The 27,853-nt window shown below is 41.2% G+C and overlaps 1 protein-coding gene across 1 annotated transcript in view; it reads left to right on the forward strand.

Annotated features, from left to right (window-relative positions):
• Ptp99A (Protein tyrosine phosphatase 99A) overlaps window positions 1–27,215 on the forward strand; it is a 135,134-nt gene extending 107,919 nt beyond the window's left edge. The window contains exons 5-14 of the mRNA XM_022848873.2: window positions 2,707–2,908; window positions 3,445–3,558; window positions 4,925–5,292; window positions 5,731–6,248; window positions 6,828–6,996; window positions 7,695–7,736; window positions 9,712–9,898; window positions 10,070–10,894; window positions 11,213–11,486; window positions 17,855–27,215. Of these exons, the coding sequence (XP_022704608.1) occupies window positions 2,707–2,908; window positions 3,445–3,558; window positions 4,925–5,292; window positions 5,731–6,248; window positions 6,828–6,996; window positions 7,695–7,736; window positions 9,712–9,898; window positions 10,070–10,894; window positions 11,213–11,486; window positions 17,855–18,356 (3,201 nt within the window). The 3' untranslated portion in view covers window positions 18,357–27,215. The remainder of the gene's footprint in view (window positions 1–2,706; window positions 2,909–3,444; window positions 3,559–4,924; window positions 5,293–5,730; window positions 6,249–6,827; window positions 6,997–7,694; window positions 7,737–9,711; window positions 9,899–10,069; window positions 10,895–11,212; window positions 11,487–17,854) is intronic.
• Window positions 27,216–27,853: the final 638 nt, after the last annotated feature.

Below are 27,853 nucleotides of genomic sequence, written 5' to 3' on the forward strand. Positions count from 1 at the left end.
TTACATTATCGCCTAACGCCATATATTTACTTAAAATTTCTGAGCATCTGGGACAGAAGTATCTAAAGTGAAAAAAAGTGTTCCATAGCTCAAAAAGAAAATAATTCGACATCCTCCCAAAAATTAGGGGGGATACACGATTGCTTGAGTTGTATTTATTATCCTAAAACAACAGATAGCAGGGGTCTGGATGTCAACTAGTTTAGCATCAAGCGGAACATCGATTACTACGGACATTTTGCCTTTACGTTAGTGTACCGGTACGACGCGTCCTTTTTAAAAGTATAAAGAAGAATTTCATCGGTCACCAAACGCTTCGAGCTCTGCAAGTGTGCAGACAGGATCGAGAAATTCTTTTTTTCATGCATTAGATTGACGTGTACCTAAGCCGATCTACGTAGGACCTTCCTTGTGACTTTGAAACACTTTGAACAACCCGATAAACTATATGGATCTTAGCGGCGTTGCTTTGTTTTTGCGTAGCACATTTAGACTTGGCACAAAACGAAGGAAGGAGAATGTCAGCTAGACCACGAAAAATCTGACGTTGCCTCTATCGTTGTATGCGTGCTCTCTGAGATTTAACTAATCGTCTCGTTTGTTGGTTTATATACCGGCGCATAAACGATTCAACGACATTTAGAGATTCAAAGACGACCAATTGGCTCCCTCCTTCTCACTTTATATGCAGCTTGTAGCAGAGCAGCGCGCTTTCTAATGGGTCAGGTTATAGTCATCACCATGCGCCCGTTCGCGGCCCTGTAGCCACAGTTTCTCGAACGACTCCTCTGCTTATCCTTCTTCAGGAACCAATTGCAGCGTTAAAAGATCTTAGTGAAGTAAACAAATTATAATCGCGGCATGTAGTGTGCGTATAGGTCGCAAAGATAGTTACGACTTATAGACTAGAGCAAAGGCAGAATAATGAAACAGATTGATTAGCCGATAGAAATAAGACAAATATTAAGCAACGAGTTTACGCACGAATGGCAGATGGACCTAATGAAATCGTAGCAGACTAAAGAAGAATCAGATATCTTAGGGATTATCACTACAACTGATACTAAAATAACAAAACGATTTAACTCTCATGCCTCATGTGTGGCAGTAAATCATACTTTTAAGGCGCATCAATAGTGGTAGTCATGCGAAGCAAAAAAGAAGCAACTACGTTTTATTATCTATTTTGGGTACCGCTATCATTTATTTATATTTATGCTATCATTTATTACATGGACTGTGCTGTTGCCGTTCGATGAGTTTCTCTTAATGTATCACTTAGCGCGGCCTATAACAACATTGAATTATTTAACTGTGAGCGATTGCAAGGGTGGGCAAGCTGGGAGGGCGCATTAGCCGATGCGGAGGTTCTCTTTTGGCCAAAACATGCAGTAGTTCTCGAATACGACGCTTAAAACTGAGAAGATTCCGTCAAGGATCTGGTTGTGACGACATTACAAGTGCTACATCTATTGGGCTTCAGACTAGTATTTCGATCTACATCCTCTCACTATTATGGGATAAAGACAAATTTATTAGGCATTAAATATGACAGAGCTTTCGGCAATGTGTCTAATTTCTATAGTGGGCTTTTGGAAGGAACGAGAGAGCAACCGAAGGGCGTCAAGCGAAATTACGCATAGCAACAGGACTGAATTTCTCCGGGAGCATTTGTGAATACACGTTGTTTCATCCAAATATTGACTAGTAAACATAACTTACACATTTTGAAATTTTCTAATCTAAACTTTTGCGTACGTCGATCCATTGAGTATTTCGAATTAATCGTAAACCTGTCCGTTCGACTGGGCGTTTTGCCTAAAATTTTCTAGTGACAAATGTCACTTAAAGCATTATTCGTATAGTAATGAATTATAGATTATTGCCCTTGCTTTCGAAATATTTCTACAGATGTATAGCCTTTTGTATTTTTCCTAGCTGTGCACGAGTTCACCCGACGTCAATTACTGTTTGCCAAATATGTAGTTACCCATTAAATAGATGAAAACGCCCACTTACTCAGTTTGACCGAATATTCACAGGGCCCACAACAAAAAAGGAGACCTGCCTAATTCTGCGTTAATCTTCCTGGGTTTTATAGGAAAGAAGCGGTATTTGAGAACGAGCGATTCTTTGGCTCACACTTGAGTAGTTAGGATTATCTCAAATAAGTCATCCCTAAATAGCATATTTGTTGTTTTGAATTTGACTGATAGAGCAGGTATGCCTTTGAGAACTTATGGATTTGGCTATATGTTGGTGAACGTGACCCTACACAAACCAAGCGAGGCACTCGTTTGCAGTGTAGCCTATTAGCGCATATAGGTATATTAAACCATTTCACCCTGGTAGTTTCTCGTACTAGTTGATTCAGAAATAACTTCTTTGTCGTTAGAACATAAGAAAGTTCTTTCGTATCAGTTTGCAGAAACAATCGAGTTAGGTAGTCGAGCCTACTCAGATAAACAGCCTTGCCGCAAGGACTTTTGGTAATTGACTCAATTTGTCCTAGTTGTGCAGTAGAAGTACCGTTTCATGGTATTCACTGGCAAATAGCCTATGCCTTTGCTTGAAGAATAAGTTTAGAGAACGCTTTGCACGATAGATGGCTACGATAGTTTGTTGTTCCGCTCAATGTAAACTGTCTACTCTATAGAACCTTATTGTATCTGCTTACGTTGCGCGTTCTACCTTTTCAAATTTCAGCACTATACGATCCGAAACTTGGAAGTGTGGACACAATACCTTGTGTCTCTTCAGGTATTTAATCCGGCGGGCCGCGGTCCGTCTGTGGTAGTACCGGTCATGACAGACGAAGGGATTCCCTCGGCGCCGATGAACTTAACGGCGGATAAGGTCACCCAGGCCAGTGTTCTGCTACATTGGGCCGAACCAGCCCAACCTAACGGTAAGTGTGGGGTGGATCAGTAGGCTACTTCAAGCCGGACTCTACGTGACAATTTTTCGTCAACCCAATCATAGTTAGCTGCACGAACAAGACTACAAAGCGCAGTACGTCCTTCTGCTACAGCAAGCGGATTCTATCAAAAATTAGCCTTATCACAACAGAGTAAGCGGATGTGAATGAAAACAGATATCATCTCTACGGTCCGTCGTTCCAAATATCGAGTCGAATTCACTGGTGCAGGCATGTTGCAAATACTCTGTGCATAAAATAGCCGAGCTTGCAAGCTTTGTAGCTGTAAGAAAAACGGGATAGATATATGTAACTATTTAAATTATAATTTGAGAATAGTGACGCCGTTGAAAATCATTTGCTAATAGCTACTGTATTTATTAGGATTCGAGATCTCGCTTTGAACGCTGAATTCCACACGGGCTAATAGGTAGTTGAATATATCTAGGCTTTCGGCCATTTGTTTTCAAACTACAAGACTTTGACCACTCTTCCAATTCTAAATGGTTTTGTCTATTTGTTTACAGGAGTAATTCGCGGTTACCTGATCCACTTTTCGCATGCCAGTTCCAGAAATGAGACCCAAGTGAAAAAGGTTATCGGCTCGCGTCCCTTCAACGAGTACATCCTCTCCGATCTGAGTACGTACTGTTATTAGTAAAAATGAATCTGACTTTAAATATTTCACACTACTCTGGCCGCACTTCTACTATTGTAAAATATGAGCGATACTTTTAGCTGACAAATTCAACTAAAAGTTACACTGACTTGTGAAGAGCTGAACTCATATCTTTGTTAGTTACAAACACTCCGTATCATGTTATGACGGCACTTCGCTTATCCACTGCCATAAAAACAATCTAAACTTTACGCTCTAACCTAGTAAAAGCAATGATAAAACCTATCCTGTGGTTACTAATGTGGGTATCTGTAATACGCAGACCAGTACAAAAGACTGTTCAACGTGATGCTCCATTAATATTTGCTCTAGTGAGAAAAATCCTATTGACGGCTTATCTTGTGCAAGGAATTATTTATGAGCCTCTTGGGAATCGCTGTTCATTGTTCGCTGTCGACTTTCCGGGGCATCACCGATACCTCGTGAAAGGCCGTCGGTTTCTGGCTTGCCAGTATGTACATACATATATATCTTAAACTGCTTGAGTAATTTGTTTTCTGTGTCTTTTAACAATTCGGAAAGACAATAGGGCGGTGTGTATGTTGTAATACTAGATCTGGCCTCTGGTTGCCACAATTGCAACGCCATAGCGTGCTAACCGTTTTACATCACTGATCATCATAATCTTTGTAATGCGTTGCGTTGTGAGGCGAATAACTCGGTGAGCCTCCTTATGTCTCTTGCCGGTTCAACAATGACAACAAGGACCATTGCATCTAGTCGTTGCCACAAGACGCTAGCGCCTTAAGAAAGCACCGCCAACAAAATGTCATCAGACTTGCGCGTCCATCACTAAAACGCTAGTAACAATCACAATGGCCGGATTTGTGCCAATCAATGCTCGGAAATTAATGTTCGAAGCCGGGAGGGAGAACAGCAAAGAAAGCCAGTTAAAGTTCAAAGACTCATTGCATATTGAACGATAATTGTGCGTTACACAAATTGCCGACGATAGGTATGGGTATTAAAGAGTCAAATATGCAGGGCGCATCGGCTTTCATTTTACGCCAAATACTCGACACTGCAGAATAGTAGGTATATAATCTATTATATTTTTAAGAAGAACAGGGCCCGCTGTTTCTAGAATTGGGAATTGCCCAACTTCCTGGCTTGCAATATAGTCTTGGCTTGAATCTTTCATAATTAAAGTCATTTCATCAGTTTTAAAAATCGCAAGTAGAAGCAAGGTAGATGACGAAAGTAATAAGCAATTGAGTGCCAAAAATTTCCAAAAGAGTAAAAGGCTAATACGGGTGAATTTGTTGTTCGGCTCTCTCGCTGTTCTTCTATCCGATTGGTGTACTTTATTTTGTCTCTGCTGATTATAGAGCCATTCAGTCTGTACCATATATGGGTGAAGGCGTACACGCAGCGGCACACTGGCGATAACTCGAACGCCGTCGAGGTGAAGACGGATGTGGCGGGACCTTCGGCACCTCCGATCTTTAACCTGACCTGCCACAACAGTGACAGTTTGTACATCGCCTGGGGACGACCGTCGCGGTACTATTCACACGTGGACATGTACTACGTGCACTATCGCTCGGAATACGCGTGGAGCTTCGAAGAGATCGCCATGGACGCGAGCCTAGACCCATCGCAAGAGCACCACATGCTCATCCCCAACCTGACCGCTAACACCCTATATGAAGTCAAAGTACAAGGAGCCACTCGCTCAGTGCTATACCATTCCAAGGTATTACGCATGCATCGAACTATGTATACTAAATCATAGATACAGAAACAAACTTTTTCTAGGCTTTCTTCAAAGACTGTAAGGGATTAAATCGGTCTGTTGTTCTCTGCAAAATCACGCCTATATCTAGTACTATATGGCTTTCATACACGATTTTAGTATGTTGTAGGTCGTCGCTGAATCAAGACAATGACTTCTTGTAAATATGCCTTAATAAGTACAATTAGAGTGTTTCGTAACTTGCTCATCTACTAGCTACAACATTTATTTATCCAAACCGACATATTGGTCAATAAAATCTGACAAGATCTGTACAGTTTGAAAATGTTTTTGTGTAGAAACTATTTTAACATCAGTATCAACTTTATATCTGTTTTTATTAACATGTGTTGTTTTTAATATGTTTTGCTGTCGCTGGTAACCTTTCTTTAATCATAGCTTTATAAGGGCGAGTTCTCTGAATCCAGGAGAGTGATCTTGTCCGGGACAGGTGGTAAATGCCAGTCCTGGCTGGGAGGCCAATACCCTTACTCTGGAGGGGTGGGGGCGGCGTTGATTGCCGGCGTCGTCTGCCTCACGTTCGCACTCCTCCTAGCCCTGGTGTCGTTCTTCCTATGGAAAAAATACTTCCAGGCTGCTTACTACTATCTCGACGATCCGCTTCCCGGAGAGAGAGCTTCGTCCACGCTCGTATTGCTGTCCGACACGTTCGAGGATGGCGACTGTAAACCGATCGATGTCTGCCAATGGCCCAAGCATGTGGCCGATCTACATTCGGACGGAGATATCGGCTTCAGCAGGGAGTATGATTCCCTGCAAGCAAGCTTTGAGGCCGAACTTTCGTCTGATTTCTCACAGCTCGATGAGAATAAGCCCAAAAACAGATACGTCAACATCGTCGCTTACGACCATACGCGCGTGACCCTTAAGCCGTTATCAGAGAAGCAGAGCAAAAGGTTTGTACTCGACAAAGGTAGTAACGCAGTTGAAACGTTAATAGTAACTATGGCGGAGATGCTAGTAGCCTGACATTATGCATGACTCATTAAGCTTGGCGGTCCTTGAACGTTACTGGTTGTTACGCATCGGCTTTTTACAACAGCAGGGTAGCATCCATGCATTAAAATGTTCGTCCTTATCGATTTGATTATCTGATCGAGTATATTCCAAGTTTTGAAAATTATGCAGGTTATGAAAATTATACTTGCTGTCCGCTTCGTATTCGAAAACTAGTCGTAGGCAAACTACTATGTGGAGAAAAGCATGTGTTAATTTGATGCGAAGCTTCAATTCATAGACTTTCAATGATATCTAGGTAAAGCATACGAAAGTGAGATAAGTGTACATTTTCAATTAAATAATCGGGGTCTACCCCGCTTTTTCATCCCTCAGGCAAACGACGTATACATGCAGTTGTTGCCGATTCACAGATTCGTATTCTGTTATGACTCGTTACCAACCATAAAAGTATATGTGTTACATTTTCCCTTAATTGACCATAGTTAATTTACTTTGCTACCTTTTTACCTTTACAGGTGTCCAGACTATATCAATGCGAATTATATTGACGGTTACCAGAAACCTCGTGCATATATTGGTACGCAAGGGCCCATGCCGTCAACGTTCGACGATTACTGGCGGATGGTGTGGGAACAAAGGGTGCACGTTATTGTGATGATTACTAATCTCGTTGAAAGGTCTAGGGTAAGTGTTGAACATTTTTGTATGTTTGCTATTACTCTTATTACCTCTATAATATAGACATGAATATGATCATATTTTGCCTCTCGCTATATCTTGCCGTGATGGACATGGAGTTAAATTGTCGAACGACCATGTGGAGACGATATGGTCAAGCGACGACGAACCGAAACAGGGAATTACTAAGTAGACAATATTAGCTGATTCTGAATCTGGGTTCAATCACAGTAAACATATATATATAAATGAAAAGGAAAAGCAAAAGAATCCGAGAATGCATTTGAATTTATTACACATGTAATCAACTCCATTTTACACCTCTTACCGAAAGCCTTCGAAAAATCGAGTTCAGGGCAGATTACGGCAGTACAACGACTAAACGTTATACTACGTATTGTAGAGCTAAAAATGTTAATTCAGCGTTATATAAGGTGTTATACTGCACGACGCTGTGTTGTTCATGCTGTTGATCTCAATTCGGTCGAGTCTCAGGCGTGTAAAAACTGAAAAATTACGGCCATAATGGCCTCATAGATATATGGCCTCGTTGGGCTCTCATGAGGTGTTAAATTGGGATTCGGAAATGCCGACAGATCATAATAATGCATACTTGTAAGCTATGATAATTGTTGTAGCTATATTTTTTCAACTGCATACATCCTGTTGATGATATTTGGTCTGGTTGTTGTCGTCTCCTTCAGCACTGCGCCATATCTGCGAAACAGGATGAGTTTGAGGGAAGTGTAAGTATTGCTCAAGCGCAAAAGTGAACAAGAATCGACAAAAGGAACGAAGAATTCTTTGAGCTCGGCACCATCTCAGTCGTTGGTCGGCATCTTGCCTACTCTTGTATAGGAATCTTCTTGCTGTATTCAGCACACTTCGTCTGTACGCAATTTGAGTCATATTGTCCATCGCGAGTTCCGTGCATTATAATTTCTTGAGTATTTTTCCGAATGCGCATAACCAACGGCCATGGTACTTGTAGCAAAAAAAAACAATAATATTAGACTTTGAGGCTAAGAAAAACGCCGGGTTGTTTCAGTAAACATCTACAGGAAAATACCGGACCAATTAAATAAACTGTTACCGATTGCCAAACAAGTCTTTTGTTCTTCAAGCACGTTTTTTGCTTTTCGAAATCCGCAAGAATCCACGGCGGGGTGACGTGCCGAGCTCGACAGTTTTTTTACGTGGTATCGTTTTTGGTGTTTTAGACAAGGACTGTAGAACAAACTAGTTCTATTCATCGTATTCATATAGTGTAATTATGTCTCGTAGTAGTTATTAGTTATTAGGCTGGCTGCCGGCTGGACGATGGCGGTTTTCCATCATATTTTTGTACTCCATGCCGACCCGACCTCATCCGTCCATCCCCGCGCGCGTGCGTTATGAGTAATCACCGAATTCACATGCCTTTTTAAACCTTACTATTACCGCTAGCAGGACGCAAAGCTTGCAAAGGTAGCAAATGGCGTGTGGTGGTATGAAACGGTGATCTACTCGGATCCTTCGCTGCTTCGTAACCTTTATACCTATGATATTTTTTTTGCCGCAGGGAAGTTGATGCGATAAGGTTAATGAAAAGCAATCAGAGAGTTTTTGGAAGTGAGAAGATAACATGAAGCATAACTTGTTTAATCTATTCTCATCTGATGCCTCTTAGCTTTGAACATGTCTGCTTAATCCTTTCTGACATATAATCTATAATAACAAACTGATGGAGATATCTAGATGTCATAGGGAAACAAAGCGGAGCTATCAATTGGTGTCATCTGATCTTACCATTAGTCTTGCTTTGCCACCTTCCGCCACCGCTACCGCTGGCGTTACGGTCGCAAATGTAGTAATGTGTTCCCGTGAAATGATCGCTAACCTGATTGCGCTCGTTTATTACTTGTGCTGGTGATTTGGTGACGATGTATTTACTGCTTGCGAGGCCGGTCCAGATTCATTATAGTACTCTATAAGGAGCTCTACTTTTGTTCTGAATACTCTGTCAGTTGATAAAAAATTAGCGGACGAAACGGGTATCGTAGATTCCGCTAGCCAAACCTGCTTACTTTCATACCTCTCCAACTCGCAAGTGGCAAATTTCCTGCTAATTAATAAAACCGTTGGGACAACGAGATTATTCAATTTCCGTCATCACTTGAAACCACATTTGTAATCACTAGGTAACCGGTAGTTCAGTCTAATCGATATCGTTTGTGTGCGATGGTGCCTTAGAAAAGCCACTTCACAGGCATACTGCTCTTTCTGCCTTCCTCCCTCCGCCCCCCTTCTGTCTCTCACACGCACACACAAACTCTAGCCGTTTCCGAAATTAACTTCATAAAATAATCTTTTCTCCATCATTTATTATTAGTCGAATCCATGCGACTAACAAGCATTAACACGGCAAATCTTCCAATAAATCTTAATCTATTTTGGATTGATATCTTCTCCTGTATGTCTTTGCACTTAGTTTTTCGCTGATTGGCTGATTGATTACTATGGAACGATCTGCCAAGTGACTGATTGATTGATTGTAATGATTGGTTGATGATTGAACTCGTTGATTGTTACTGGACGTCTAGCATGTTCAAACACAGGCAGCCGCTTAGCAGTTACTCGCCTTCAAATTCTAACAAAATCATACATCAACAACCCTAACACTGGGTTGGATGGTTGTTTTATTTGTGCATTATTGGTACAATATCATGTTGATAATTCCAGCGCAAGTGCGACCAGTATTGGCCCAGTGAAGGCTCGTGTTCGTACGGCCAGCTGCAGGTTAAGTTCATTTCGGAAGACGTCATGTCAACATACACGGTACGCACCTTCCAAGTGCGCCACTTGAAACAGAAAAAAGCGGGCGAACGCACCGTCGTTCAATACCATTACACTAACTGGCCCGACCATGGTAAGAGTTACTGAGTTACAGTTTGCAAATACATGAAATTCGCCTATTCCATTATTTTCCATTACTTTTCGCAGTTGTGTTGCTCTGGTCGCATTTCGTTTACACTAAAGCTACTTTTTTTGCTAAATTCCTTCCGCTTTTTTCCTGTCGCTATGGTGGGCTGGCAAGCAGGAGTGCCCGACCATCCGTTACCGGTGTTGTCTTTCGTCGTGCGCTCCGCAGCCGCTAACCCGCCAACAGCTGGACCAATGATTGTTCACTGTTCAGCTGGCGTGGGCCGGACCGGAACGTACATCGTCATCGACGCCATGCTACGTATGATGCGACACAAGCATTGCATCAATGTGTACGGGTTCCTCAAGCACATCCGAAGGCAGCGCAACTACCTTGTGCAGACGGAGGAGCAGTATGTGTTCATCCACGACGCTCTGCTTGAGGCAATTGAGAGCGGCGCCCCGACCGAAGTTCCGGCGGGACAACTTCCCCGCTTCGTGCAGACCCTGGCCCAGCCATCGGCCAGCGGGGGCCCGTCGCTGCTCGAGCGCCAGTTCAAGCTCGTCACCGTATTTAAGGCCAAAGATTTTAACGTCGTGTCAGCACTAAAGCCGTGTAACAAGAGCAAGAATCGCTCGCTCAACCTGCTGCCTATCGAGCATTATCGGGTGCACATCACAGCTAAACCGGGCCAGGAGGGCAGTGATTACATAAATGCCACGTTCGTGCAGGGCTTCCGCCGGTTACGGGAGTACGTGCTTACCCAACACCCGATGCAGGAGACCGTCACTGATTTTTGGCAAATGGTCTGGGACCACCATATGAAGGTCCTCGTACTGCTTTGCTGCGACCAGGATGGGAAGGAGTACCCAGGCTTCTTCCCATCGCAGGTCGGGGCCTCTGAAACCCATGATCAGTTCGTTGTCAAGAGGGACACCAATGGTAAACTTATTCTTAAGCACGGTCAGGACGCCGACTCTCTAGAGATCACGTTGTTACATGGTTAGTGTACAGTAAAACGTCGAAGAAAATGTCGTAGAAACATTCTTACGAAAGCTGTAATATATCGTAACCCTATACAACAATAGTTATCGCAGTGTTTCTTGTGTTTTATGCATATATATAAAGTATACGCTTGCTAAGTAAAAATCGGTGTGATATGTTCTATCGCAAATTAAGGAAACTATATGAATTAGTTAATTCTACCAAGTAATACAAAAACATTGATATCAAAAATATGTATTGAACGACAGTTGTTCTTTTTTGTTCCATGAAAATTAATCGGTGTCTTGGGTTCTTTCCGTTTGCCCACCAATATAGCTCCAACATGGTTGTCGGGCTGTAAGGCTTTGTTTGAGCTGTTTTCGCTAATTAAGCAAGCCCTCACTGCCCAGGGGAGCGGTGAGACACCCGTGCTTGTGGTGGACCGCATTGGCGGAACCGAAGGAGCGACTTTCTGCGTACTCTCATCACTCTATCAGCAGATCAACTCGCCCTTGGAACGCGCTGCCGACGTCTACCTATATGCCAAGCTGCTTCATTTGAGGCGGCCGGGTGTATGGAGATCCATACAAGACCTACATAGTCTATACCAGTGAGTAACAATCTGATGTCATTCGGAACGTCTTCTGGTAGTTAGTGCGTATAACAACTTCTAAGCTGATCGCTGACCCGTTCATGAATCTCTAAACGTCTTTTATAATTGCTTTTTGCTGGAGAAGAGTGAGTTTTAGTAGTTCAATGACTTCATCCATAAGCTCGAAATGATAAGTATCGCAGATAGACATATTGCCTCATTGCTGTATAGCGTAGATAATTCTTTACCACCAAGAAGGCAATTGTGTTCGAACACATTTACCGAAAACGGCGTAGGATTAAATGACGACCATTCTTATGACCTTTAGATCCAGTATAAAATTGACTCGAATGCATTTGTCCTTTCTTCCCTGCCACCGATCACAAAATAGCTAGTTTGTAAACACATAGACCTATATATAAACTACACTGTACAAGAAGCTTTTGATCATTTTGACTCTACGTGTTAAGTGTTCTAAACCTTTGATTAAAGTAAAGTTATGCCCCTTATAAACTCTGGTAGTATGACTCTCTGAACTCTAGTGTAATTTTATATATGAAGTACTTCCGTGCAAAAGCCTACTTCGATTAGAATCGACAATTTCATTTTTTTCACATACAACATAAATAATAAAGCTGAAGAGGTTTCTTTGTGCTACAGTTACCAGTAGATTTAAACAACACTTTTAGGCTGAGTTTGGCAAGTCGTGATTCTGTAGTTCCTGCTAAACTTAAACGTATTGAAATTGAGTTAGACCCTTTTGCACGGAAAGCCCTGAACTTCTCTATGTTTGTTTTTTTCTTCAGCGAACTTTCAAAGTGCTTACATTGTGAATCTTCCGATATTTTATTAGATTGGGGTTCGGAAAACATATATGAGCACGAAACCACAAATTGATTTTAAAAAGTTGACTTCGGCCCCTTTACGCGGAGAACTCCACGGTCATCTTTATAAATGTTCACGTTGTAAGCTATTTTTTTTCGTCGGATTATTAGAAACATTAACGAGACCAGCGGGAAATAATAGATAATTAAACATAAAGGAAAATTGGCCTCGGGTTTTTTGCACGGAAGCACTTCATATGTACAAGTAACTTCTATCAAAGCTATCAGACAAATTGTAGTGGCTACTAACCTCTATAGCACCATCTTCTGCCTTGTTTTTTGCTCTATTCAATAGCATCACATTTTATTACACTAACATCTATACGTGAAAATTTTTGGTCCCGCCTGCCCGTTTAACAAGTGAATACTAACCGAAAGTGATGTGGCTCAGCAATTTTTTTTTCATAAAACTATCGTTAATCTAGGAAGACAAAATTACGTTATTTTCATTATTCGTATTTCTAGAATTGCTTATCCGATTCATATGACTTCTACGTGTGGAGGATATTACTTCAGGTATCTAGATATGAATATTGCTATATGTTTTATAGCAGACAACTAGTAACACAAAAATACAGGCGACAAATGAAGGATGGGCCGCCCTGGTCTACGAACGGTTCCTCACGCCTATTATGTGTGGTTAACGTGATTGTAGGTGTATGTACCATGGAGTCGTACTGCACCAGGGAGCAGCGAACAGCAACAGCACTCTCGCCAGATCAGTGTCATCACAATAAAAAATAAAAAAATTAAGCAAAAACACCCTATTCTCTCATAGCATCTCGTGCAGAGGTCAACGAGGTGAGCTTCTACTAGAGGAGCTTTGGCACTTCCTTTGCCCATATGTTGAGCAAGAAGGATGTAGTTCCGCTTGAACGAAAACTGAATCTGACTCAGGACAGCAAAGATTAATGCCTGAAAAATTTAGAGACAACACGAAACGCAGTCGAGTAGAGAGCGAGCGACTAAACCCAGCACAAACAAACCGGTAATCAAACGGTATCTAAAATGAAAAGCAACTAAAGAGGAGGCTCAAATAAATACCCTCACGTACCGCAGCAGAGCAGCAAACAAAAGCAAAGACCAACTAGCGAGTGCGAGTATTTGCGCACAAAGTCCAGGATAAAGATAGAGGAGTGGTCCGACAAGACCGGGTGGTCTGGTCTGAACAAAATTCAAGTTTGCACCGTTCATCGTTATTTCTAGAGTCACGATTGTGCAAAACCCGCACGAGTAACACGATAGCATAGGATGAACTTGCTATGAAGAAATTCTGAAAACGCGCGAAAATGTGTCGTAGAAGCATAACTAGCAAGGCAGAAAAAACATCGTGAACCTATCCGGCCATCATGATATCATGGGATGTTGATGATGATTGACGTCAGTCGTTTCATTTGAGACTAAGCAGCGAAAACGACCTAAGACCTGAGTTACCTGACGGTAGACAAATAAGAGGGATCATGTGAAGGAGGCGAAGATGAAAGGAGACAGGAGTCAAGTAACAGATGAATGAATGGTATAAAAATATCACCAAAGAAACAGCAGGCAGGTGTCGATCGGTCAGCTCGAACTAATCCTCGGATATTTTATCGAAAATGCAGCAATAACGAGACATAGAAGAACAGAAACAAGAAAAAATTATAGAAGATGGAGCAAGTGCGATTGATAGGCACTTTTTAGCAGTCTATGAATCGGAAACTAATTTTTCTCCGCCGCATAATTTTCTGCTAAACGCAATCCATGCATAAACGTTTCCAGCGTAGCATGCAATGTAACGCAAAGCAACCTGTTGTCTTAATGTGAACCCAACGTCAACCGAATAGCCGCAGATCGCGACGCAAACACTCTATAAGCCCCCTCTCGCTCTTATTCTAATCGCTTACTTTTCAAGTAATGAAGATATTGCTACGCTAACGATAAGGCACGGTGAAAATGAAGCCGGATTACAGTGAAAGGATAGGGAGGAGGGGAGGGAATATGAATACGTCTCTTAAAACTTCATACGGCCCTTCAACTCAGCTTAGAGGGTCGCGGGTCATCTTACTTTATTTAGCCACTGTCTTCAATGGAGCTTCGGTACCGTAAACAGCAAGGTACGGATAGAAAAACAAAGGTAGAGAAACAAAAAGGCCAGGAATCTCCCCGCTGGGTACTGTGTGAACAGTGGACGACCTGCATAAAATTATAATTTTGTTCTACTACCTCCATTATTAGCAATACTAAAACTGCTCCATATATTATAATACTGTGTACGTCGCTATCACGGACAACGTTCATCCACCCCTTGCTGCCTAATCACTGCTATCCATGTCAATTTACTAATAAACTGTGGTAGCCATTCCCGTTAACCTCCTATCTGTCTTCTTCTGCTTAACGGATCTAGTGATTCTGATATTTCGCGATTGCCTAAAAATGGACATGTGGAAACCACAGGACCAGTGGCTCGTGGTCAAGCCTGTAATAACGTATCAGTAATTGCAAAGTCGTAAGCAGCGAAGATGAATCGAAAAATACGGAACAATAACGGTTCTCGATAATTTTTTTTACTTGCATTTACGTTCGGCCGGCATGAATACTACTAATGTGTCTATCTTTTTCTTCTACGTAAGAATGGCCAACAGCGTGTCGTAAGCAATAAAAATCGGCAAAATTGGCGCTCAGAAACTTCATGCTTCACAAAAAAGAAGAGCTTACTTGCGACCGCAATGACCTCTCATGTCCAACTTGAACACCTTTCTTTCCTCTAGTAATTACTAGATTGCTACTACGACGACTACCCAGTAAACAAATTGCATCCATATTCCGACACAACGCAACAACAGCGCCAACTGCTGCCCATAGCTACCGCCATAAGAAGGTAGTAACGACCGATTGAACAATGTTCTTTGCTTCAATAACCAGTTAGCTACAACTGTAGATCGTACGCAGAGTCCTCAGCGTTACGCAATACCTCCAACAGGAATTCAGTAACTACCAATCATTCATCTATAATTTCCCTTGCTATATTCACACTACTACGGACTTCTTCATACGAGAGTTGAATTGGCAACTGTCAGCAAACAAGCAGGCAAGGATTTTCAGCACGAATACATTTTGAGCGCGAACACAAAATTCAACCAGGGAAAATCCGCAAGCATCACACGCAAGATGATGGTGGAAGATGACGCTTTCATCATTGCAACTCTCACCACACAACCCACCAAGTTCATGACTACCCATTCGTCATAAGAAGCCAAGCTACCGAGCCAGGCCAAGCCGCCGAACCAAGCTGGCCTAGGTGTTCGCCAGGTCGCCAATTCCAAGTAACTAATAATAATAAATTGTTATCGATTTCCGTTCTTTCATGTAGTGCTCTGCCGTCTTAGTAACGTTGCTCCGTCGCGAGAAATTAGTTTTTTCTTCAGTTTCGTAGTCCGCTGAGCAAATCCTTCCCCGCTATTACCTACACCACAATGATATTGCATTCACATGTCATCGTGTTGTAGGTTTAAATTGTAATAATGAGCCTGCTGCTGTATCAACACTTTAGTCAGTCTAGCTTATTGTCAAAAATAATTCTGTTTCGAGTGTCTGTAATCGGAACCCGATCGAAATTTTTCTTTTCGTCTAGAATAGATCAGATCGTCACAGCGTATAGCACCCTATAACGACTACTATTGCGCGTTCTAAAAAACAACATAGGAATGATTGGTGTTCCCTTTATGTATCGTTTCGTTACGGTGTACAGTTCCAATCCGATTTCATCATGTTTCTCATTTCATGGAAGTAACTTGAACTTCCTATAACATCATATTGATCCACCCTACCGCCTTGATCTTTTCTATTTTAACTTTAAAAATGGACCGAGTAATAACAAGTAGTGCTAAGAGATGCGTCCTAAATGATCCCGTCGGTATCTGTTTCATTTCTCCATACGCGGACCCGGGAAGTCACTGTTGGACCCCCGGATTTGCCGACGAATCTGAGAGGATTTACATGATTACGTCTCGCCTCGTCGTCGTTCCGCATGGATGGAATATGTGGGTGGATACCGGGATGTCCCCAAGGAGGGGTATATTTCTACTTATATTGGCTTATATATAGTGATGACATCATGCATTCATATTGCATATCAAGTAATTTTCTGCTACTAATTTGGCAAGAAGAGATTTAGTGCGTAGTCAATGTTTTTCTGCTTGTTTCGTACCCCTACCTTTGAACCGCCCACCCCTGGAGGAGTAGATTCCTCCGATCCAAAAAGCGCAAGCGAGTGTGAAAAGCGTGAAGTGAACTGAAGTGAATGGAGTGCCGAATGGAAGAATGAATTGAAAGTGGCGTGTAGTGAACATACACATACACAAAAACTTCTTGGAGATAACGCTTCGGAAGTAGAGTCTGGAAATTGTTGTGTAAGTCCGTGTGTTTGGTAGTGACGAGAACGTGCGGTATTTTGATAACACAAAGATTTCGTTAAAGTCGAACTAACAATGAGGAACATGACTCCATTATAACTTTACTAACGTAAGGCCTATCCGGCTTCTGGTTGGCAGAAATCAAGCGCGATTGATATCCACTTGTCCTTTCATTAGTTTAATTAGCAGCCTTAATCTTGTCGATTACGAACGCGTGGTTATGACCAATCGCGAAACTATAGTGCGTGAGAATGGTTGCGCAAATACTTACTGAGACCACGAGACAATGAGACTTACGAATATAGAATTGGTGATTAGGCAACTAAAATTGTGAGAAGAATACTTCAGTAACTTACGAGTGTACTAAGTGAGGTATGATGTGCTGTGAAAACGAATGCGAGAGATTGTGATTTTTTTTGTGATAGAAGTGCGTTTACCGCTGGTGGATGCAAACTTTTCGGTTTACTTCAGCTTCGCCTCAAATATGTATTCCTTTTTCGTAACTAGGTGAATGCTAATCGTTGACGCCGCTAACTCAAGTTATTAATCCGTTTATAACCGAGCTTTACGGCCCTCGATTAAATGCAGAAGGTAGCATAAGCGATTATCTTCTGTAATTGTTTGCCTGTTCGCTCCTTTCATCGTCAGTAACAACAGCAAATTCAGCTGAAAGCCTTAGGCATCACAACTGTAGTGTATCAATCAGCTGTGCCCTTCCTTAACATAATATAAATACATGCATATTACATGCGTGTATTTTGTCTAGTTGTTCGAGCCCTGTCGTACGATGGTTGTATCGTATTAAATGCGATCAACGCGTGTCGGCCATTAGCATAGTCAGAGCCATGCATCGTGCCTAATCCTGCTCGCCCAATGTCTCATTTCTTTTCTTGTATATTCGTATAAGTATCTGTTTATCTCGAATATTCACTGCTATATAATTACGTCTTTGCCGCCGGCATAATGCTCACATGTCTGTTATTCCCCCCTTTTTTCACACACACGGAGTGATACACATAGACCACAATCCCAACCCCTCAAATGTTGTTTCCATACGATCTTCTAACTTGAACGATTCATATGCTTACGTTATTGCTTCATACTTTTTCAGGGCCTTGAGTAGCTTGGAAGCAACGCTCATCCCGGACACGCCGTTGCCCCCATATAACGGGCAGGCCACGCAGGCATTTCGGCCGTCACAGCAGCTAGCAGCTAGCCCCCCATCTACCCTCATACTTAGCTGTGCGAAGGAAGGCCACAGTCACCATAACAATCCGAACGAAAACGGCGGAACAAATACGAACAGCACAACAACAGCAGCAAGCACACCGACGGCAACAACTCCGACGCTTTCGGTTGCGGTGTTGATTAACGCGGTCAACGGCGGTCAAGCTGCATCGCCTCTTCTGTCCCCATCCGATACCGTCTCTGTCGTTGATAGCAACAGCAGTCAAAATCAGAATCAAAGTGTTCTGACGACGAAGACACCAACGCAACAATCGTCAACGGCCATAGTAACGGCAACAATAAGTTCAGACGATGACACGCCGACGACAATGAGTAATGGCTACCAGCAACAACAACAACAACAACCGCAACACCCTATCAGCTAAATATCACCGGGACTACCACCAATTTTACCGCGCGAACCATAATGATAATAGGGCTATAATGTACATGAAATTATACATATATATATATATATATATATATATATATATGAAGGAATTAATATCTTAGTGTAATAGTCGTAGCAGCGGAACTAGCAACATGCAAGAGTCTTCTCTACACTGAACGTCGATGAGATTCAGCGTAGCCCCCATTTGTTCCACCTAGCAGTGGTTAAGATAAGTGAAAGCTAGCTGGTCAGGAAACCGTGGTGTACCAACAGATAAAAGCCACTGGCTCGGCCATGTTGCTGATAGCCGTAGGTTTCTTCAGGTAGACCCTAAACAGGGGTGACGTATAGAACGGCCTATGATCGTGCTAGCCCTTTAGCCCTTAAAAAATTGACACGTTCCACTAACTTGCCATTGATTAATACCGTTGTTAGTAAACACTGGTACGACTAGCGGGACTATTATGCCTTCAGGACAGCCAAGTAGTGATGGCTAGATGACGGAAAATCGTACAGAAAACTCCGTAGCGATTGTGATGATCTTCTTTTTTTTTGTCTAGTTCAATTCATGTGTTCTGCTTATGTAATAAATCCATTTTTGCCAGCCGATTAATCTACAATATATCAAATCTTGCGGTAGCCGGCATCATCCAGTGACGAAATGAGGGGACGGCTTGCTCGTTTTCAGACTCATACAAGGCTTCTTAGGAAACTAGCGTCGCATGGGACCATCAACAACGTGAGATTGGCTGAGATTCTCACCAGCCAGATTTGATTATGTTGAACTAAGCTATTAGATTATTACGAAGCTAGAAGTCCACTTCCGAATAATTTGAGATTGGGATGACTGAACAATAATTGAAGCCATTTATTTATTTATTCGATAATCCAATGATGAGTGAATCGAATCAATAAGAAATCCAATCATGATTCCAACTATTCTAATTCCCATTGCTCTCGTAATCGGGTGCGACCATGCACTTAGTGAAATTATCCGTATTCATCTAGAAATATAGTTACCGCGCCGAATCAGATCTGTGCAACCGTGATCTGGCCGCGGTCAAACATTATCATTTTAATCGTCGTTCACAACTCAACTCTATTTGCTCTTATAGACATTAATCAATCAAGTATCAACGATCAATTGTCGGTCATGTTTGTTAATCGAGTAGATTCACCGCTACTTTCAATTTTTTAAAGAAAACTATTCAATTATGAGGCAGTTGCCTCAACCGCTATCGATTTCTTACATCGAACCTACATCAATTCTTATTCCCACAATATAATGCGTTTTCAAAAAAACTACTCAATGTGCTTAAGGCGAAAGAGCATATACACACACTCAATGCTGCTTCTTGTAGTAGGCTGTGGGTAGCGCGGAATATGCTTGCTTGCTTGCTTGCTTCCTTCGTTCTACATGTGCGCTTCTTTGCTAGCAGGCGAGGTCCTACGATAAGGAACTGAAGTGGGCCTAAAGAACTCGATTTTTCAATGTCGTGCAGAATCGTAGAGGACTAGCTTTCCCGCAGACCACTCTCCGTCCCATAATATCGGAAGACCTATGAAGAAATCGATGATAACAGTGGACAGCTAAGGCCTCACTCTCTGAAACAACTTAAATCAGTATCATCTCATCGCTAATATATTGCTTTGTAAAGAATCTGTGTAATACTAGTATTACAAAGTCACCGGATAGTACCGATCAGTAAGCCACTAAAGCGGGCACCAGAGACCCTAGAGGCAGTCGAATAACTGAAAGCGCAGAAGGAAACATTGTGGTGAAAAGCTCTATTTTTGTTCGTGTCATACTGAAAAGACCTCTACCTAAGCTAATGTAACTAAGAAAACGAAAATCAGCAGACGTTAGGTAACGATAGAAACAATAAGAGAGAAACAAAGCAAAATAGAAGCCTCCACCGATTGCAAAAGCGAAGAAGACTTCGGAGTGGCCGGCGGTCAGATTGAGGAGCTCAAGGCGGACACGCATAGTTGTCACAAGAACTGTGTATAAGTGATTATTGATCATTATAATTATAATATAACAATTACATCATGTTGTAGCTGCATTTAGCCCCGTTGAGGTTACCACGCCAATTTTTCGTATATAGCACCGCAATATTATGGCCAATGGGTCTGTCTCCGCGTGTGACGTGATTACAGCGCCATGCCACTACTATGGCACGTGGATATTGTTTAGGCTGTGTGGCGACGCTTTACTATATGTTCACTTTAAATGCTGGGTAATATTCGTCTGCAGACAGTATCAACAAGCGAAAGGGTAAATTTCAACTGAAATTCGAAGTAATTCTAACAACAAATCCAAGTATATGCTGCGGATTGAGCCCAGCTACTCCTGTCCGACGGGTGATCTCAACGCTGCTCTGGCACACTGTAGCTCATCTCTGGAACCTGTAGAATACATAACTACTGATTATCAGCGTAATAATAGTCATTAGGATTATTATTCCTAATACTTATTACCACTAAGAGAAGACGAAGGATGAGGATGGTGATTGTGTGGATAATCTAATTAGAATATTGAAACGATGATATTCTCATTGTAGTGTATTGTAATTCATATTATTATTAAATAATATATATAATAATGAGATAATGATATTTGACAACCAACCCTGTACAAAGCTTTAGTAGATATACGTCATAGCTATATATATAGATATATATATATATATATATATATATATATATATGACAGAAGCAAAAAATGAAAGATTGGAAATTTAACTAAAGAAAGCAAAGCATAATAAACGCGAGATGTAAAAGGTGTATGTGTAGAAAAAAAACCTCAAGATAACAACAATTGGCGATGATGTGGACGGAAATTCTGTAGTGCGCCTGTGGAACTCAAGTAACGGCAAAAAAAAAAGATGAAAATGAAGGGAAACTACTGCGTAGACAATAATCGTTAATATCCGTTTTGGATAACAGCTTATAGGGATAGAGCCTAAAGGGTGTATGAATTCGAGACGATACATGAAAAGTAAAGCGAGAACGCGATATACAACTGTACAGCAGAGTGAGAGCTAAACGTATTGCAGCAGCGACAACTTCAATAAAAATTAGCGAAGACAACTATGAATGAGGGAGTAATAAAGATAATAAAAGGGTAGAGCAGCGGCGGTGTGCTATATATCGCTTCAGGCTACTCAACACAACTCGATGGAGCCTAATAAGGCCAGTGCAGAAAACCTATAAAGACACAGAACTGAATACGTAGTTAGAGTGATGAACAATCCGATTAAGCAAAACTGATACTTATCAAATTATGTGTGACAATTGGATTGCGAGTTTACGGAAGCTAGTGTAAGCAGAAGGTCACAGTAACAACAACGACTGATGGTTGTCTAACGAAAAATCAGTTAAAAAAAAAATGCCAGCGTATTGATGAAGAGCTAGCGTACCGGCGATGCTGTTATGGGCTGCAGGCCTCGAAAAGCGTCCTGGATAAAAAAATAGCATGTATTCAGATCAGGTTCTCCAGTATCCCACCATTCACTTTCACGTTTCGAGCCGCTGTTGATGGTGGTAGATGTTGATTTATGCTTGTTTAACGATCCATTCGTTAGTACTACATGTTGTTCTACGAAGCTCCAATGACTGTATAAACATTTATTTAACCTTACAACTGTCATTTATGTACTTCCAGATTTTGTTCTATTCTGGCGGCCGCCATTAAATTTAATAGATAATGAACGCCTATTATGTATTTGTGTGTTGATTGATTTGATCTCCTTTTAGCATGTTCTTTTAGAGGAATTGAGTAGCACACTTGGTGAGGCTAACACCTCGGCCATCAATGACTTGATCAACATGAGAAAATTAATTAAAACGTTCCTTTGGTGCAATGTCACTTGTGAAACGTCGGGTGCTATACATCTGCGCGCCCGATTTAGTTACATGGTAGTCGAGAAGTCTTGTAAGGATATACAAACATTTTTAAAAGAGACAACAATCTGACGTAAGGCGAGGAAAACATATCGTGCTTAGCGTGCGAGACGGTATTCGTGCTTGGCGTAAGCAACCGGAAAGTGCAGGATCACGAACATGCCCAACCACTTACTCCCGCTCGGGGACCCCACATAAAGAAGGCAGAGACCAAAAAAATGAAAGAGAAACGCCCGCAAATAAATTGTTTTATTTCGTACACCGAGAAGACGCAAGTAAACAGCATATTATCAAGACACCATTGGGGTTAATGTTACCACTTCTTAATTTCACCGTCGTCAATAACGGAACAAAAAGGAGGCGAGACTCAGATAGAATTTAATCGCGGTATAGATATAGTACGTACTATTTATGAAACAACCTGAGTAAGCTCATCCGCGAGACGTAAATTAAATAACGTTAGTTCCTTAGCTTATGCAATAATAAAGTAATGAAACGCAAAATGTCACAATAGCACACAAAAGTAAAATCCTTAATATAATAGCAGTTTCTCTGGCTGAATTCTCGGCGCTAGCTATCATGTCATGAAAGCATCCAAGAGAGCCTCTGTGGACGGTTTCGTCAGTGCAAGGTCTTGGCATCTCAAATCTTATCTTCTACGGCTTGAACACGAACAACGTATACATACGCACAGGCCTTCATGACGTAGAAACACGGCGACAGAAAAGATATATATGGTAGAGAAAAACGCGCGCCTGAGCCAGAGAACGATCCGAAGCAGTCACGTGGAAGGAATATATTGCGTGTTAAAGATACTCAATCAGCGTTGAGAATAATGGTTGCAAGCATTTGTGACATACATCTATACACATTGTACTGTAGTTTAAATGTGATCATCTTTATTTGGATCATAGCTGTGTAAAAGGGCTGTTGTATGCTGGAGCGATGCAGAAGGGACGCGGGATAACTGCAAAAATAAATGGCGAGCATGTATGACTACTGAGATGTTTCGAAAAGCTGGACTGAGTTGAGATAGTGACAGAGGGGATACTGATGCTTCGACCGATCACAGTAATAGTAACACAAATAGATAGAAAACTAATAGAACAAAAAAGTGTATTCCGATAAACGTATATGTAACGACAAATGCCAATAGAATATCAAAATGTAGCTACATGCTGACCACTTGCAAAGCAGCGTTAAAATCGGCAAACTTTACGCTTTTATCGTAATCCCGTTGCAAAGGTGCTACCGAAGTCAACATTAACGTCAAGGAATATTGATTTGGAAAGAATATTCATTGTTCGTATTTTCTACACTGCACCGTTTTTATAGAATTACTAGTCACTTGGGAATTTTCTAGAAAATTGCGCCTTTAGGAGGACATATTTTTCAAAAAAACAATTACTGCCGTTTGTAATACTGGGATCCTTTAGGCATCGATCGATTCCATTAGAAAATTTAAACCTTCAAACTCTCCTATTTTCGCTAATTTCAGAAGGCTTCAGGGAGCAAACACTTCCCGGTAATGAGCGTTCTCCATTCTGTCATTGATGTCGGACACGTAGGTGTTACTTGCTTACATTTTGAACAAAGAGATTCTGTTGGTTGGCTCAGTTGATCGCTCGACCTAAGACAGTTTAACCGTTACAGCAGAGACTTTCCAAATGTGTTGTTTCCGCAATTGCTGAGCTAATTGCGTCTAGATATTTTTGTGGATGATATTAATGGCCCTTACTAGACGTCCTCTTGCCTAAATGCGGAGATTTCTGACTTTAATCGGTATAGACGATAGTAGACTCTAAGGACCCCAATATAATTGATAAAACAGTGTATATTCTAAAGGTTGAAAAAAGCTGACGCAGAAGAACAGAGATTCTTCTAGTAAAGTGAATCGAAGCCGATCTATTAGCCCTGAACTATGTGACTAGAGTCGTATATGGGCTGCTCATACCGTGAGCCGATTTGAATAACATATACGCTAGCGGTCGATCGGGCGGTTCGTTCTTTCATGACACGTGTATTTAGTATACGACTCAGAGTTGAATTATTTGGCTCTGCATAGCAGCGACATTCGAATACATTCGATACCCATAGAATACATTTTATTATAAAATAATAAAAGAGGAGATGAGACAAAACTTTCAATTGGGGCTAAATGATAGATCCTGGGTTACAATATGGGTATTGATTCAGCAAAGATGGGTTCCCGCTCTCTAGTTGAAGTAAAACTATTGGAGAAGCTAACCGGCACTGTCGTTCAAACTATAAGCGAAAACAACTTATTACCGAGCCCGCCGTTCTATGCACACATGGGCGATGCTCTTTTTGGTAATTATTTGCGCTTGTACTGCGGCTTCATCATGACTTTAGCAATATCTCTTGCGATCTAGTTGTGTTAATGAGTACTTCGAGGAAGAACTACTACCTCTTTCCACTCGTCCAGTTAAAATGCGAATAGGATATACAACAAAAACCCCACGTCGAGATGTGATAAACAAGTCAGATATTCAATTGCGCATAGGACGTGAAACATTCGTCAAGAATTGGCTTATTTTCTTGCGGAGCTTGCCCTAGCCCCGTCCGCACAACTTGAAGTATTGGTCGGAGATAACCATGTTTGTATGCATTTTACATGCACGTTTCAGTGAGCCAATTTTGCCGTGATTCAACATGGCTATAAAGATCTGATGTTCTGAAGATGCGATATAACTTGATTCACTCAGATACCTTAAATCTGAGTTTGCTAATCCGTGATTGAGCTCACAGGGGTACACGGTGCGGATGACCAAACAGCTAAGCCCCTGCCTTTGTTAAAAAAACAATAGAATTGAGGGACAAGAGTTTCGCAAGTGTTGAGCGCTGAACTCTCCCCACAGCAATGGCTCAAACTAAGCTCTCTCAACGGACGTGCGCGGTTGGGATTCGTATTTATAGAAACGGTATGTAATAGAAATTTAAGTGTAGTTTTAACAACCACAATTTCACTTAAAAATAACCGCCACTGCCGTGGAAGCCCTGCGATAATAACATTTAGATGAATCTACAAGAGAAGCGAATGACAACAATATTATTTTGTTGAAAGTACATATATAATGTACTCAATATTTTTCGTCGCATAGCCTAGCGCCTTTCACTGCGAACGCTTGTAACTGCTAATAGCAGTTAAACGGCTATCGAGGTCACGAAGGCTTGACGAAAGGAGACATGGTTCCGGCTGATCTATCCTTGACACGGCAACCTGTTTCCGAACGCTGACGCTAGAGCAGAGAGCAACTCCAGGAAGCACACACTGTACATAGCCTATCACGACAATTTCAATAACCATTATCATTATTAATATAGAAACTCATATAGTTGCATGCATGTTCAGATTGCTCTCGGCGAAAATAGACGGCAGCATGGATAAAAACAAGACGCTGCAAAAATGGTGAATGCTCACAAATACCCCCAAATTGCCTATGGGTTGGTAACCATGGGTACTCATGACCTGATCGAAGCTCTGCCTGCATGTCTTTTAAACATGGTGAAGATTTAACTCTTCCTGTCTTCGCCTGATCCGTACATAACTACAAAACGTACTAAATAACGTACAAAAAACAATCGGTTGACTTTGCCTCCCTTCGCAAGGGGCCGTTCGAGGCGAGGAATAAGCATAAAGATAGGTTACCAAAGCTAAGTAAATGCGAAAGACGGTAGTAGGTAGGCGGCATGGCAGAACTAGCTGCATCATTGCTCTTGTAGGAAAGGCTAAGCAAATGGAGGATCTATTGCAGACCCAATACGCATTGGGGTTCGTTGTTTTATCGGCTGGAACGACTTCCGTTCTAGTAACCCCAAAACAGAAAAGGTTAAGTGTATATAAACTGACTGAAAAAGGGGAGAGGGAGAGAGAGAGAGAGAGCAAGAAAGTCACTTCAAAGACCTACAAAATAAGAAGAATAACAAATACATAGAAGTAATAATAATAATAATATTATTAATAATTACGAACAACAATGTTGTAGAGAAGAGAGGAATTCTCGATTGCTATCGAAGTAATAGAGAACCCACGACCACGTTTAGGGTGGCATATGTCTCCGCACACACACAAACACACACACACACTATGCCATATATATATATATATATATGTATATATATAGATATGCGTAGTGAAAGTGTGTGGAATCCGAATGCCGAATAAAAGTCTTAAAATTTAATAACACTTAGAGTACTGTTCTAGTGAATCGTGTCGCCGACATTCTGCTGACAGCAAGAGTAATAATAATAGTAATCACGGTAAAGAACCTAAAACTAAATGCTAACCTGTGGCCAGACATAAAAATTTCGATTCTTATAAGCAATTGCAGTCAACGAGAGAGAGGGCGCATGCGCAACAATAAGGCTAACACGTAAAAATAAGATGTCTGATAAATGAGTCCGATAAATGCGAAAAGAGAAAATGCCCAGCAGCAACTTATTAGTTCTATACTTCGACGATAATTATCACTATTATTACACTCCTTGTAAAGCTTCAGAATTACATAGGAGACGAAAAAAGGAAACAGGGAGTCGAGGAGAGAACAAAAAATACCGGGAGAGAAAAAACAGAAAAGCAGAAAGAAAAGCCTGGCAGATATAATGGAAGTCGTAAAAATAATAATAATAATAATGGGCTTAATGCCGCCCATCATAGAAATGCAGTTGTGGTTTGATGACAACCACAAACAACCCGCTCAACAGGAAAAAAAATTGCACTAAATGAGAAAAATATGGTTAAAAAAAGGATAATGCTAAAACACAAAAAAGTCGATGTGTGAGAGCGCGACCAGCATCAAATAAAGAAACAAAGGCAAGAGCAATCCTGCCGGAGCAACGAAACACCGACAACAAGATCAATGGAGCAATGAACGCATAAATAAAGAGGGAAAAATGCGACTATTCAGAATCTTAATGTTATACCCAACATGGTTTCAGTGTTTTCTCTGGGTGGGTCCATCTATATATATATATATATATATATATATATATAGGTGTATATAGATGGACTAATCAGAAATAAAGCGTTTCAGTTTCTCTAGGTTCTTTTAATAGTACGTAAAAATTGAAATATTATAGTTAAGATAAACGGTTAGAGTCGACCAACGCAATTCGAAAGATTTGCTATACTTCAAGCGGACATAAGTCGAAAGCTAACATTAGTACACTTATGGTAGAAACTAGCTGTTACACAATTCGTCTCAAATGAACAAAATTTATATTGAACTTGCCTGAATAAGGGGAGTTTTTTTTTGTATCAAGCTGTATATTTTTGAAGGCTTTATTCCTAGAGCGCGGTTGTTGAACCAAATATGAATAACATGTCTGGACAAACAAAGGTAGACTGGAAGTGCGCAATTAAGCCGTAACGTTTAGACAAACCGATAGGGCATTACGGAACTATGGGTCAGATCCACCTAATAACTTATAATTCCGAATCTTCAATGACTCTCGTATGAAACTGTTCTAAATTTTTAAATTGCGCCGCTAGTAAAACGTTTAAATCTAATGCTTTTTTTGGTGCAGTACTTTGAGCCAGTTTACCAGCTTAAGTTATTGCAGAAG

This window comes from Varroa jacobsoni, unplaced genomic scaffold (assembly GCF_002532875.2).
Source record: "Varroa jacobsoni isolate VJ856 unplaced genomic scaffold, vjacob_1.0 scaffold_1381, whole genome shotgun sequence".
Classification (NCBI taxonomy): Eukaryota; Metazoa; Arthropoda; class Arachnida; order Mesostigmata; family Varroidae; genus Varroa; species Varroa jacobsoni.